Here is a 13,539-nt window from a genome sequence, read left to right on the forward strand (position 1 = left end):
CTTGTTGATGCAGTGGCAAATATTGCAGTGGGGTGTAATGGAGAAGCCAATTGTCAAAGTTTGCTGAGATGAACTATGAGGAATTCAACTCTCCACCCACTACTCCCAAGTTCAAAGTCACGTTGACTCTGCCCAAAAGGGGACAGAAAAGAGAAGATACACCCCCTTCTCGAGTTCTAAATGCCTCTACTGCAAGAAACAAAGCCAACTCCCAAGCCTTTCCCAGGTGTCAAAAGCCCTGCCTGACCCCTGCCTGCCTGTCAAAACCTCTTAGAAAAACACCTGCATCAAATTAAAAATTCTGAGTAGTTTAAGATCAAAACAAACAAAGAAGCCTGTCCCAACTGGACTGGGGAGAGGGGGGAAGAAGGCGGAGGGGAACCAGCTGTATGGTTCCAAGGTCCCTTCCACAGGATAACATGCTGCACAGCACATGGAGTCTTGTTTATAACCAACACCACTGTGCAAATAACTAGTCTCATTATTTTAAGCCTCAAGTGGGCATATTTTCCTTGCTCCGTATTTGAGCCCTGTCAAAGAGGAAGGATTTACCCCGGGCAAAGCACCAGCCCAAAGGATGACCTCACATCCCTACCAGGGGGAGCAGAGTCTTTGAGAGGGAAGCAAGGCCCTGCGGGAGGGAGCTGGCTGTGGGGGCAGGGGGAGCTGCATGAGGCAGGAAAGACCAGGCAGCACAGAAGACGACCCACCAACAGAAACAACAGCACTTTCTGTCAACCTGCAGGCACTGAGATCTTTTGGCAATGAAGAGTTTTCTCTGTCAGGAGCTGCCTCCCACCAGGCACAGAGATAGGGACCCAGGCCACCCAGCCCTACAGAAAAACCCACAGAGCAGAATTACACACACAGAGAGCTCAAAACAGCCCCCTACCAAGGGTAGCCAGATACACAGACATGACAGCCAAAGAGTGAGAAGCAGTTCAGGAGACACCAAGCAAGAGGCTGAAAGAAGTTTCGAACAGCCTACGGATTATCGATGTCCTCACGCAGCACGTTCAGGGTGTAATACACCTGGCCCTGGAAATAGTAGCCATGAAGGTATTCGGTGAGCGTCTTCCTCCAGCTCACATACATCAGGTTACAGATAAACTGGTCCAAGCTTTTCAGCTGGGATGAGGCAAAGAGAGACAGAAAGAGGGGCAGGGAGAGCAATCATTTAATGATACAAATCCAAAATGAATCAGAAATAAAAAACTAAATAGCCCATTCCACATTCAGCTGTCTGCACAGGGCAGAAGGGAGTCTCAGTCCCTCCCCTTGGGCACTAAGGTCCAAGAGCAACGTTGCGAGCTGTACTCCTGGAGGAATTCTGTGCCAAAAAATTAAAAATTCTGCACACAATATTTTAATATTCTGCATATTTTATTTGTCAAAACAACAATATAAATCACAACAGTTTCAATTATTTTTTGTCATTTATTTCAAAATACCCGTCGGCAAGTATGTCTAACAATACAGACATCAAAAAAAGATCCAGGAAATGTTTTTTGACAAATAGATTCCTTATTAGGCATATTAATACAGAACTCTAAATAATAATTCATTTAAACTACAATACAGAACTGTATTTCCTTCACGCCCCAGAAACAGTGCAAAGGCTTGGGGCAGTCGGGGGTAACAGAGAAGGTAAGGGAGAGGAAAGTAAATTGTTGGGAAGGAGCCTGGGTGTTAACTTGGAGGGCTGTTGGATATGGGTAGGAAAAGTATGGAACAGGTTTTGTTGGGGGGTGAGGAGGAATTGTTAGCGAGCTTCCCCCATGCACACCCAGGCTGACCCTTAGCCTCTCCCACTCAGACACATCTGCCCCATCCCCATATATTCCAGCATCCCTGTGTCCTTGCACCCCCTGTCTACATGTGTCCCTCCACCCCCACTCAGATACCCACTCCCATGTGGCTCTGTACCCCCTCCCCGTCGCTCTGTACCCCCACTTAACCACCCTCTGTAGCTCTGCACTCCCCCATCACCATGTGGCCCTACACCTCCCTCCCCCTCACCGTGGGCCTGTTCCTCCACTCCCATTCAGCCCCTGCCCCAGTCTGTCCTCCCATACTAGCCCTTATGAGCCCCCGTCTGACTCCCCCAGCGCCCCACACTGTCTCCCTATAGCCCCTGTCTCCTGACCTGGCCTAACAGGTGCTGTGAAGAAGGCAGGCTCTTTCTCTTCCCTAGCTGGCTGGGAGCTGCTGCTGAGTTCTATCACCACAACGCCTTCTGGTGAGTAAAAGGCAGAACTGCAGAAGTTATTTTCTGCTGGGAGCTTCTGCTGTTCTTGCCCCACAGCACCCTTGTGATAAATGAAAGGGGGGAGGGAGGAAGCTCCCTTTTATGGATCCAGCCCACCAGTTAGCTATAAAATTTCTCTTAGTAGCTGTTCTCTACTTGCTTTACCTGTAAAGGGTTAAAAATCTCACTGCGATGCAAAGGTAAAAGCAAGTGAGTAGGCACCTGGCCAAAAGAGCCAATGGGAAGGCTAGAACTTTTTAAAATTGAAACAAGACTCCCCTTTGTCTGTCTGTTGTTGTTGTTCTTGGGGAGAGGCAGACAGTTATGCTGTAAGAAGCTTTGGGCCAGGTATGAAAAATCATCGGTGTCATACCTAGAAATTACTCATTTGAAATCCCAGACATGTTAGTAAACCAGGAAATGTCTAGGCAGATGCGATTAGGTTTATCTCTTTATAGCTTATGGACTCCTCTGTGCTGACCCCAAATGCTTTTGTTTTGCTTGTAACCTTTAAGTTGGACCTCAAGAACGTTATTCTTGATGCTTAATCCTTGTAAATGGTGGTTTGTTTTTTTTTTAAATCTAGCAACAGCCTGACTTTCCAGATGTATTTTCTTTCTTTTTGTTTTTAATAAAATGTACCTTTTTAAGAACAGGATTGGATTTTTGTGTCCTAAGAGGTTTGTGCACACGTTGAAATCAGCTGTTGCCACCAGCTAATTAAACCTTTGTTTTTTTTCCTCAGTTCTTCCCCGGGGTGGGGGTGAAAGGGCTTGAGGGTACCCCACAGGAAGGAATTCCCAAGTGCGCCTTCTTGGGTCCTCAAACGGGTTTTTCACTTGGGTGATGGCAGCATCTACCCATCCAAGGTCAGAGAAAAGCTGTAACCTTGGGAGTTTAATACAAGCCTGAAGTGGCCAGTATTAATTTTTACAATCCTTGCAGGCCCCCACCTTCTGTACTCAAAGTGCCAGAGGAATCAGCCTTGACAGTCCTCTGGTGGGCAAAAGGCAGAACTGCAGCAACATTTTGGCAGAAGCTTTTTCTGCATAAAAAATTTAAAATATGCATGGCTCATTAATTATGCACACATGCAGTAGTCCAGAATTCCACCAGGAGTAAAGCTGACAAGGGATCCCAGGCCATCTGGAGAACCCAGGCTTGAGAGCACATGCTTCAGCCTACGGAGGGCTCTCCTTTTTTATAGGGTCCCTCTCTGTTCCTCCCCATCCTAAGAGTGAAGACGAGGAAGCGTTACTGTCTTACCATAGGGTCCCTCTTTGCTCTCCCTAGCCCTCTAGAAGCACATGCCTCTCTTACCGTGGAATTGAGTACGATGAGTATCGCAGCAATCGCAGTCAGGGTTTTGAACCCAGAGAAGTCCTTGCTCCCCAAGACCCTGTAGTACTGGCTGGGGATCAATCCAACCTGGTAAATGACCAACTGCTCTGGGAGACAAGAAAAACAGAGGGAAAATGAAGGACTGAGGAGGCACGGTGGAGGAGTGCCAAGAAGCATGCCCCAGTGAAAGGCCTGGACTTGCACGCCTCCCCTCCGTCCCCCAGCCCAGCCCAATCCAGGCCAGCCATTCACTAGCTCACCCAACAGGGCAATGCTCAGCAGGGTCAGGAACATGAGCACATTCTGGGAGGACCATCTGGGAAACAAGATGGCCTGGATCTTCCGGAAGCGTTGCAGGAACTGTAGGTCCAGCTGGGGTTGGGGCCTGCTGAGAGAGAGAAAGAAAGAGCAGGAGAGTGAGGTTAGCAAGCAGGCACTAGACTCCTGAAGGTGCACTATGTAATCTGCCTTTTACAGAGAAGTAGCCATCTCTGCTCCACCCCACCCCAGGGCCTGCTTCCCTGGAACCAGACTCTATCAACCCTTCCTCTACCTCAATGGAGGAGCCTCACATAGAATCATAGAATATCAGGGTTGGAAGAGACCTCAGAAGGTCATCTAGTCCAACCCCCTGCTCAAAGCAGGACCAATCCCCAATTAAATCATCCCGGCCAGGGCTTTGTCAAGCCTGACCTTAAAAACTTCTAAGGAAGGAGACTCTACCACCTCCCTAGGTAACGCATTCCGGTGTTTCACCACCCTCCTAGTGAAAAAGTTTTTCCTAATATCCAACCTAAACCTCCCCCACTGCAACTTGAGACCATTACTCCTTGTCCTGTCCTCTTCTACCACTGAGAATAGTCTAGAACCATCCTCTCTGGAACCACCTCTCAGGTAGTTGAAAGCAGCTATCAAATCCCCCCTCATTCTTGTCTTCTGCAGACTAAACAATCCCAGTTCCCTCAGCCTCTCCTCATAAGTCATGTGTTCCAGACCCCTAATAATTTTTGTTGCCCTTCGCTGGACTCTCTCCAATTTATCCACATCCTTCTTGTAGTGTGGGGCCCAAAATCGAATAGAGGGGGACGATCACGTCCCTCGATCTGCTCGCTATGCCCCTACTTATACATCCCAAAATGCCATTGGCCTTCTTGGCAACAAGGGCACACTGCTGACTCATATCCAGCTTCTCGTCCACTGTCACCCCTAGATCCTTTTCCGCAGAAGTGCTGCCTAGCCATTCGGCCCCTAGTCTGTAGCTGTGCATTGAGTTCTTCCGTCCTAAGTGCAGGACCCTGCACTTATCCTTATTGAACCTCATCAGATTTCTTTTGGCCCAATCCTCCAATATGTCTAGGTCCCTCTGTATCCTATCCCTGCCCTCCAGCGTATCTACCGCTCCTCCCAGTTTAGTATCATCCGCAAATTTGCTGAGAGTGCAATCCACACCATCCTCCAGATCATTTAGGAAGATATTGAACAAAACCGGCCCCAGGACCGAACCCTGGGGCACTCCACTTGACACCGGCTGCCAACTAGACATGGAGCTATTGATCACTACCCGTTGAGCCCAACAATCTAGCCAACTTTCTACCCACCTTATAGTGCATTCATCCAGCCCATACTTCTTTAACTTGCTGACAAGAATACTGCGGGAGACCGTGTCAAAAGCTTTGCCAAAGTCAACAAACAATACATCCTCTGCTTTCCCTTCATCCACAGAACCAGTAATCTCATCATAGAAGGCGATTAGATTAGTCAGGCATGACCTTCCCTTGGTGAATCCATGCTGACTGTTCCTGATCACTTTCCTCTCATGTAAGTGCTTCAGGATTGATTCCTTGAGGACCTGCTCCATGATTTTTCCGGGGACTGAGGTGAGGCTGACTGGCCTGTAGTTCCCTGGATCCTCCTTCTTCCCTTTTTTAAAGATTGGCACCACATTAGCCTTTTTCCAGTCATCTGGGACTCCCCCCGTTCACCACAAGTTTTCAAAGATATGGCCAATGGCTCTGCAATCACAGCCGCCAATTCCTTTAGCACTCTCGGATGCAACTCGTCCGGCCCCATGGACTTGTGCACATCCAGCTTTTCTAAATAGTCCCTAACCACCTCTTTCTCCACAGAGGGCTGGCCATCTACTCCCCATGTTGTGATGCCCAGCGCAGCAGTCTGGGAGCTGTCCTTGTTAGTGAAGACAGAGGCAAAAAAAGCATTGAGCACATTAGCTTTTTCCATATCCTCTGTCACTAGGTTGCCTCCCTCATTCAGTAAGGGGCCCACACGTTCCTTGGCTTTCTTCTTGTTGCCAACATACCTGAAGAAACCCTTCTTGTTACTCTTGACATCTCTTGCTAGCTGCAGCTCCAGGTGCGATTTGGCCCTCCTGATTTCATTCCTACATGCCCGAGCAATATTTTTATACACTTCCCTGGTCATATGTCCCAGTGACATCCCCAATGACAGTTGCAGGAGAGGCCACGGACTAGCCTCGGGGCACCAGGAGTGCAGTGATCCTCAAAATAAAGGACTCTACATGCCAAGAGAACAAACTGCAGAGCTGCCCCATGGAAGATACACCTGCTTGGTCCAAGGCCAGCAAGCCAGTCAGGGGTCAAGTGCGTTAATAAGAATTCATTAGTCAGGGATTCCACAGCAGAGCATTTGTGCCGGAGGATCCCAAAGGAAGTAGCCAAGATGGCTCTTCATGTTGGAGAATATGAATCCTTTCCTGTGCCTTCTACAGGCTGGGATAGGCTTGGCCCCACATCATGGTTCAGGCAGGATCCAGGCCTTATGGTTGGATGATGAGATTGATTCCACCCACTGAGTGCGAATCAGAGAAGCTGCTGCTCCAGCATTCTAGATCTACCTCCAGCACATGCCCAAGAAGTGTGGCTATTTTACACTCTGGCAAGATGCATCTAACTTGTCCTGCCAATGAAACACCTGAACGGGGAAAAAGAGATGATGCCGTCTAGGGGAGAGGTAAAGCCCAGTTATTCACAATCCCTTGGAAAACTGGCCCACCTGACTCTTGAGTTGGATCCTAAAGTCTAACTAAAGTGCTGAGGCTAAAGCCATCTTCCTGTTCTGTTGCTCCAACAATTCCCCCATTTCTGGGTCACACTCCCTTCATTAGTTTCACATCTCCTTCTGCATCACGTTCCCATCCTGGACATCAGCCTCCAGGCTCTCTCTCAGCTCTTCCCCCAGCAACCACCTTTTGCTATCCAAAGGACACCCCACCACCACCACCTCCCATTCTCTGCCAGCTCCCCTTCCCTAGCTATCTAGGTACTTGTGTGGCCCTTATTGCTGTAATATCAGAACACACTCAGGCTCCTTTCCAGTCCCCCACAGACAGCTGAGTCAGCCCCACACCACCCTGGACTAGCCTCTGGGATCCTGGACACCACACAGCTTCCCTCTCCTCTTCCTCCCGTCCTGCTTCCAGCTATGCCCCCACCCCCTACCCCCGCCAACCAATGGAGGGCAAGTTGCCTGACGGGGGTACAGGGTATTGCCTGGCACGTGTACAGGGTATGTGGGGGGCATATTGGCTGGCGGGGGGTATGTGGGGGGGCTCCAGCCAACGTTCCTCTACCCTATACCCCACCGGCCAAAGAACCCCCACATCCCCCGTACCCCCTCCAGCCAACATGCCCCTACCCTATACCCCCACCAGCCAAAGAACCCCCACATCCCCTGTACCCCCTCCAGCCAACTTGCCCCTACCCTATACCCCCACCAGCCAAAGAACCCCCACATCCCCCGTACCCCCTCCAGCCAACGTACCCCTACCCTATACCCCCACCAGCCAACGTGCCCCTACCCTATACCCCCACCAGCCAAAGAACCCCACATCCCCCGTACCCCCTCCAGCCAACGTACCCCTACCCTATACCCCCACCAGCCAACGTGCCCCTACCCTATACCCCCACCAGCCAACGTACCCCTACCCTATACCCCCACCAGCCAACGTACCCCTACCCTATACCCCCACCAGCCAAAGAACCCCACATCCCCCGTACCCCCTCCAGCCAACGTGCCCCTACCCTATACCCCCACCAGCCAAAGAACCCCCACATCCCCTGTACCCCCTCCAGCCAACTTGCCCCTACCCTATACCCCCTCCAGCCAACGTGCCCCTACCCTATACCCCCACCAGCCAACGTGCCCCTACCCTATACCCCCACCAGCCAAAGAACCCCACATCCCCCGTACCCCCTCCAGCCAACGTGCCCCTACCCTATACCCCCACCAGCCAACGTGCCCCTACCCTATACCCCCACCAGCCAAAGAACCCCACATCCCCCGTACCCCCTCCAGCCAACGTGCCCCTACCCTATACCCCCACCAGCCAAAGAACCCCACATCCCCCGTACCCCCTCCAGCCAACGTGCCCCTACCCTATACCCCCACCAGCCAAAGAACCCCCACATCCCCCGTACCCCCTCCAGCCAACGTACCCCCATATCCCCTGCACGCCCTGCCAGAAAACACGCCCCCCACATACCTCTTACCCCCGCAAACCAACGCGGCCCCCATATCCCTCCCCACTGCACCCCGCTCCCACTCACCGGCTGCCGGCGCTCCCCACCGTTGCGCTCCCGACAGCCATAAGCCCAGCACCCCCCGAACCGGGCCTTGCCGCCGCCGGGGCCAGAGTCCGAAAGAGACCGTCACTTCGCCAGCGTCCTACCCCGCCCCCAGCACCACGTGATGAATATTCATCACTCCTTCTGAATATTCATGAGATGCCCTTCTCAGCCCGCCCACCAATGGAACTGTAGCGTCTCTACACCACGAGGCAGACAGGCGCCGGCAGGGACCAAAGAATTCGACAGCTGAGATAGAGCAGATCCGGGAAAGGGAGGGCGCGGACGCGGTCAACATGGCGGCAGGGAAGGAAAATCCCATACGATAGACATCTCGCGAGGGGGGCTAGAAGGGCCACGAGTCCGCTGCTGCTGGTCCTTTTACACTCCCACCCAGCGGATAACAAGATACTGCAGCCCCATAAAGTCTGGAATCACCAGCACCGCTCCCTACAGCACAGCACCCCCAAGCGCCACCGTCTGCAACACTGGGGAGAGCGGTGCTAGAGGGCACAGCGACCCCTATCGAGCCACCACATGGCTCTTTGTAGCATCTGGACTTTCTTTGGGCCTCCCCTCCATTTTCCAGCCCTTCTTCTTTTCAGAAATACATTTCCCCAGGGCTGACATAGATCAGGCTCATGCACAGATGAATTATTTAGGAAACTCTAGACATGATAAAGGAGATCTTTTTGAGTTATGGTAGAAATGTGCAGCTCTCCTAATAATATTCACAGTCAAAGATTTGCAACATAAAATTTTCTTCATTCAAATCCCTTAAAACAGTGGTTCCCAAACTGGGGTTCGTGAACCCTTGGGGTTTGTGAAATGTATCAGGGGGTTCTCAGAAAAAAATTCTGTAATGGGGGACAGAGCTGTCCCGAGGGACTCCAACCCCCGCGGGGGCCGGCAGCCCAAGCCCCGTGAGGCGCGGGGGCCGGCAGCCCGAGCTCCGTGACCATGACTTCCTGACAGAACAAGTTTAAGCTTTGTTGTATTGTAATCATGCGTTGTTTGCCTGGACTGCTCAAGACCCGAATCTTTGTGGGAGGAACTCTTGATTTGAGTTGGCTTCTTAAATACCTTCATGCTGTTTCACGTCTGGTACTCCTTGATGAAACATGTAGGATATGAGCTACAGAAGTGAAATCTTGGAAGAGTGTTGCCATTTTCATAATGTAATAAAATTAATAATGTAATGATAAATAGTGTGTAATAAGTGTAATGTCATAAAAAAACCAAATTATTTCCAAGATCACTGCTTCTATAATTTATGCTTCTATAATTTATGGAAATATTCATTTTAAGGAGGGGGTTCATGAGATTTGATATTTTTGTGAAAGGAGTTCACGGACTGTTAAAGTTTGGGAACCACTGCCTTAAAACACATCCTGCTGCCAAGCCTAGTGCTGTGAATAGTACAGCCAGAGAATATAACCCTCCTCTGGTCAATTCCACGTGAGCTGCATTGTGTTTGCACTGTGAGCCCCTTGTACAAAGATGAGCACGCAGTGATGTCACTTAAAGAACAATAAAGCAGTAGAAATATAGGGCAAGCTTACACTGATTGTCATCTTTTTATCTCTTACATTTTTCACAGCTGAGTCACTCTCTGACAACCTACAGCAGTTACATATCTTCCCAGATTTCAGAGTAGCAGCTGTGTTAGTCTGTATTCGCAAAAAGAAAAGGAGGACTTGTGGCACCTTAGAGACTAACCAATCTATCTGAGCATCAGCTTTCGGGAGCTACAGCTCACTTCATCGGATGCGCTTTCGGGAGCTACAGCTCACTTCATCGGATGCGCTTTCGGGAGCTACAGCTCACTTCATCGGATGCGCTTTCGGGAGCTACAGCTCACTGCATTGGATGCGCTTTCGGGAGCTACAGCTCACTTCATCGGATGCGCTTTCGGGAGCTACAGCTCACTTCATCGGATGCATCCGATGCAGTGAGCTGTAGCTCACGAAAGCTGATGCTCAAATAAATTGGTTAGTCTCTAAGATATCTTCCCAGAGAAACCAAAGAAATCTCCATCCAGCGCACGAGGCTAAGGTTGAGAATTTCTCCCCTCTACAAACAGTTCAAGTTACCATGAGATTAATTTAAATGTTGCCAGTCAGGAACTTCCCAGTAATAATTCCAACACCAACCCACAAACTCCTCCACCCTGATGTTCCAGCACCAGCTCCTTACACATAGGAAGTGCTTTGGCCAAACCCTATCTCCTCAAACAAAGCCCAACCAAACTCTCTGTATGAGTCAGGACCGGCACCATCAACATTATGGCTTGCCGACACAATCTGAGTCTGCTGCCGGCACAGCTCTTCTGGGGAGCTTCCCTGGCTGCACCAGTCCGGAGCCCAAAATGTCATATTAAGCCCAACATAGGGATGCTACACATTTACATTCTGGGCTGCTGCTGTCAGCAAAGCTTTCTGGTGTCTCCAGTTCAAAAATGGGCACCACCACTTGTTTCTGGGGAGCAAGGAGCCTGACCCTCCCCATGAAGATCCCCACCGACTGAGAGAAGGCCCCTGCAGGTGGCAAGCATTCCTCTCAAGTGTGCTACTGCCAGAGGGGCTGAGGAAGGGAAGGAGAACAGCAGGGTTGATGACTTGTGGGGTGGGAATAGAGGGGGGGCCTTCACAGAAGCATCCCAAGTAACCAGAACCTTTTGTGATGGCCCTGTTGCTCTTTTCAAACAGGTTTCTCTTTCCAGGGTCACACAACACGGTGCAAACAGCATACTGGCAAGCAAAGAAGACATTAGACTAATATACAGTAGGTAGGTGGTGGTTAACAGCATAATCCCATGTGTGTCCCATGATCCTGCAATGAAACCTCCTATTGTAAAGGATGAACACAAGCGGTCAGAGTGGAGGTTGGTGAAGGAGCAGAAGAGAGAGGCACAGTGAGACTGATGCGAAATGGGGAGGGTCTGTGGTAGGAAGTTGAAGTAGGTGGCAGAATAGGGTCTGTGTTGGAACCTAAGTTACCACTGGTTTCAGAGGAACAGCCGTGTTAGTCTGTATTCGCAAAAAGAAAAGGAGTACTTGTGGCACCTTAGAGACTAACCAATTTATTTGAGCATGAGCTTTCGTGAGCTACAGCTCACTTCATCAGATGTTTACCGTGGAAACTGCAGCAGACTTTATATACACACAGAAATCATGAAACAATACCTCCTCCCACCCCACTGTCCTGCTGGTAATAGCTTAAGATAAGCTATTACCAGCAGGACAGTGGGGTGGGAGGAGGTATTGTTTCATGATTTCTGTGTGTATATAAAGTCTGCTGCAGTTTCCACGGTAAACATCTGATGAAGTGAGCTGTAGCTCACGAAAGCTCATGCTCAAATAAATTGGTTAGTCTCTAAGGTGCCACAAGTACTCCTTTTCTTTAAGTTACCACTGACTTTCCTGGCCTTTCAGCAATCTCATCTTTAATGCTGGAGTCAGTTAAAGCTATTGTTTTTTAAATTGTATCTTAACTCTGGGTTAGGAAACCTTTTTGCTTGAGGAAAATCTGATTGTAAAGAGATTTGAGCCCCTTTGGGCTTGAGGCCCACATTTCCTCACAATCCCCCCTCACACCTGGACCTCTCTTTGTATCTCTTCTCCCACTGCGCCTTTGGGCCTTTCCTTGCACACACACAACCCCTGTGCCCAGACCATGCTCCCTTTGTCCACACACCAACCAGCCTCACTCCCCTGTCCTGTCCAATCCCTCCTTGCAGGTCACTCCTCTTGGCTGCTTCCCCACACTCCTCTCTACTCAGGCACTAGCTGGTCCTGTGCCTGATCAGTTTAAAAAGCAACAAAAAAAATCAGACTCTACATAATCAATTAAAATGCACACAATCTGCCTCCTTGCAAATATCGCTCTCCCACCTGGTTCACATCTCAGCTCCCTCCCACCACAGGCTGTTGTGATTTACAGCTTTATCAGTCATATTTAAAGGTCAAGCCCACCACCACTGTCAAACACTGAGCCCACTAGCATGGAATGTTATGGCTACTGGTTAACCATATTTCCCCAAAGCGAAAACGGGACACCGCCTGGGGCTAGCCTGAGGGTCCCCACTGCCTGCGTGGGGCCAGCTCCTGCCACTCACTCTCCCCGCCTGCGTGGGGCCAGGCCAGCCTGAGCTGCTCGCCCAAACCCTCCCTCCCCCCGCACAGTCTTTCCTGCCCCGCTAGCAGTTGCACCTGACTTTTCTGGCAAACTGGGCATTTGTCCCATTTGTTCTTGCCAACTGATGATCAAATAAATTGGTTAGTCTCTAAGGTGCCACAAGAACTCCTTTTCTTTTTGCGAATACAGACTAACACGGCTGCTACTCTGAAACCAGTATTTAAGAGGTGGCATTTGTGAGCCTTGTCATGTCAGTAATCACTGGAATTTATCTGCCTCGCTCTCCCTCCCACTAGGAAGATTAAGTGGCTTCCCAGCTGGGACAGAATATTCATGTCCGGGTTGTTATAAACTGGACTCCACTTTGAATGCTTGGAAGCCAGGGGATCTGACACACATATACATGCTGGGCTGCAATTGTCTATTCCAACCCCTTTCCCACCACCTCTTTGTCCTCCCCCTGCCTCATACAACACCTGCTGTGAGCTCCATTTAGTGTATCAGTTCCAAGAATTTCCCCAGCTCTTCCTGACACAGCCAAGATCAAGAACAAAAGAGAAACGCACCCTCTGGGCCTCTCTATCAGCTTTCTTCCCCCTCCCCCCCAGAGCCCGTGTCCAAGACAGTCGGAGCCGCTCTCAGCACTGAACATTTACATCTTTTATGACACCCTTCCCACTTCTCACACTTCTTCACTAGCAAAGGCTGTGTCCATTCCAGGACATGCCTCAGGGCAGGGCTGGGGAGTGAGTCCTGGAGTCAGACCTTCTGGGGACGCGCTGCACTGTTTACACCACAGGCCATTTCATATCCGCTGTTCTGGCGACACGCACCAAATGATCCCCTCTGCACTGCAGGGCCCCGACTGAGGGATTTGCTATTGATTCAGAAGTTAGAGAAGGAAGAGCTCTAGTTGGTCCCATACAGCTGACCCCCTCCCAGCAGTGCAACGTAATTCCCTCTGGTGTACTAAGCAGGGCTTTGGCCAGTCCAGTTCTCAATGAGCCGTGAGATAAGGCTGCCACTCCCTTCTCTGTGCAGAGCTTGACTGATCTCAGCATTCAGAAATTGCCTGAGATTCAGCCTGTATTTTCCTAGGTGTCAGTCCATCCTGTTGCTCTCAGTTATAACCCCTTGCATGCCTCCCACAATCCTCCAAACCTCCTGGTTGTTGTCCCCCCTGAGCCCAATGTTCTATACCCAAGCTAGACA

General features: G+C 50.3%; 1 protein-coding gene across 8 annotated transcripts in view; it reads right to left on the reverse strand.

Moving 5' to 3' along the window:
- Nucleotides 1-8,489, reverse strand: part of ABCD4 (ATP binding cassette subfamily D member 4) — a 34,550-nt gene extending 26,061 nt beyond the window's left edge. For 2 of the 8 annotated variants that reach the window (XM_073349158.2, XM_073349148.2), the window contains exons 1-5: nucleotides 8,173-8,483; nucleotides 5,188-5,509; nucleotides 3,850-3,977; nucleotides 3,569-3,696; nucleotides 989-1,128 (exon numbers count right to left, since the gene is read on the reverse strand). In XM_073349158.2, the coding sequence (XP_073205259.1) occupies nucleotides 989-1,128; nucleotides 3,569-3,696; nucleotides 3,850-3,977; nucleotides 5,188-5,447 (656 nt within the window). In that variant the 5' untranslated portion in view covers nucleotides 5,448-5,509; nucleotides 8,173-8,483. The other 6 variants (XM_073349151.2, XM_073349150.2, XM_073349149.2 and 3 more) reach the window with 6 other exon arrangements.
- Nucleotides 8,490-13,539: the final 5,050 nt, after the last annotated feature.

Source organism: Lepidochelys kempii, chromosome 6 (assembly GCF_965140285.1).
Source record: "Lepidochelys kempii isolate rLepKem1 chromosome 6, rLepKem1.hap1, whole genome shotgun sequence".
Taxonomy (NCBI): Eukaryota; Metazoa; Chordata; order Testudines; family Cheloniidae; genus Lepidochelys; species Lepidochelys kempii.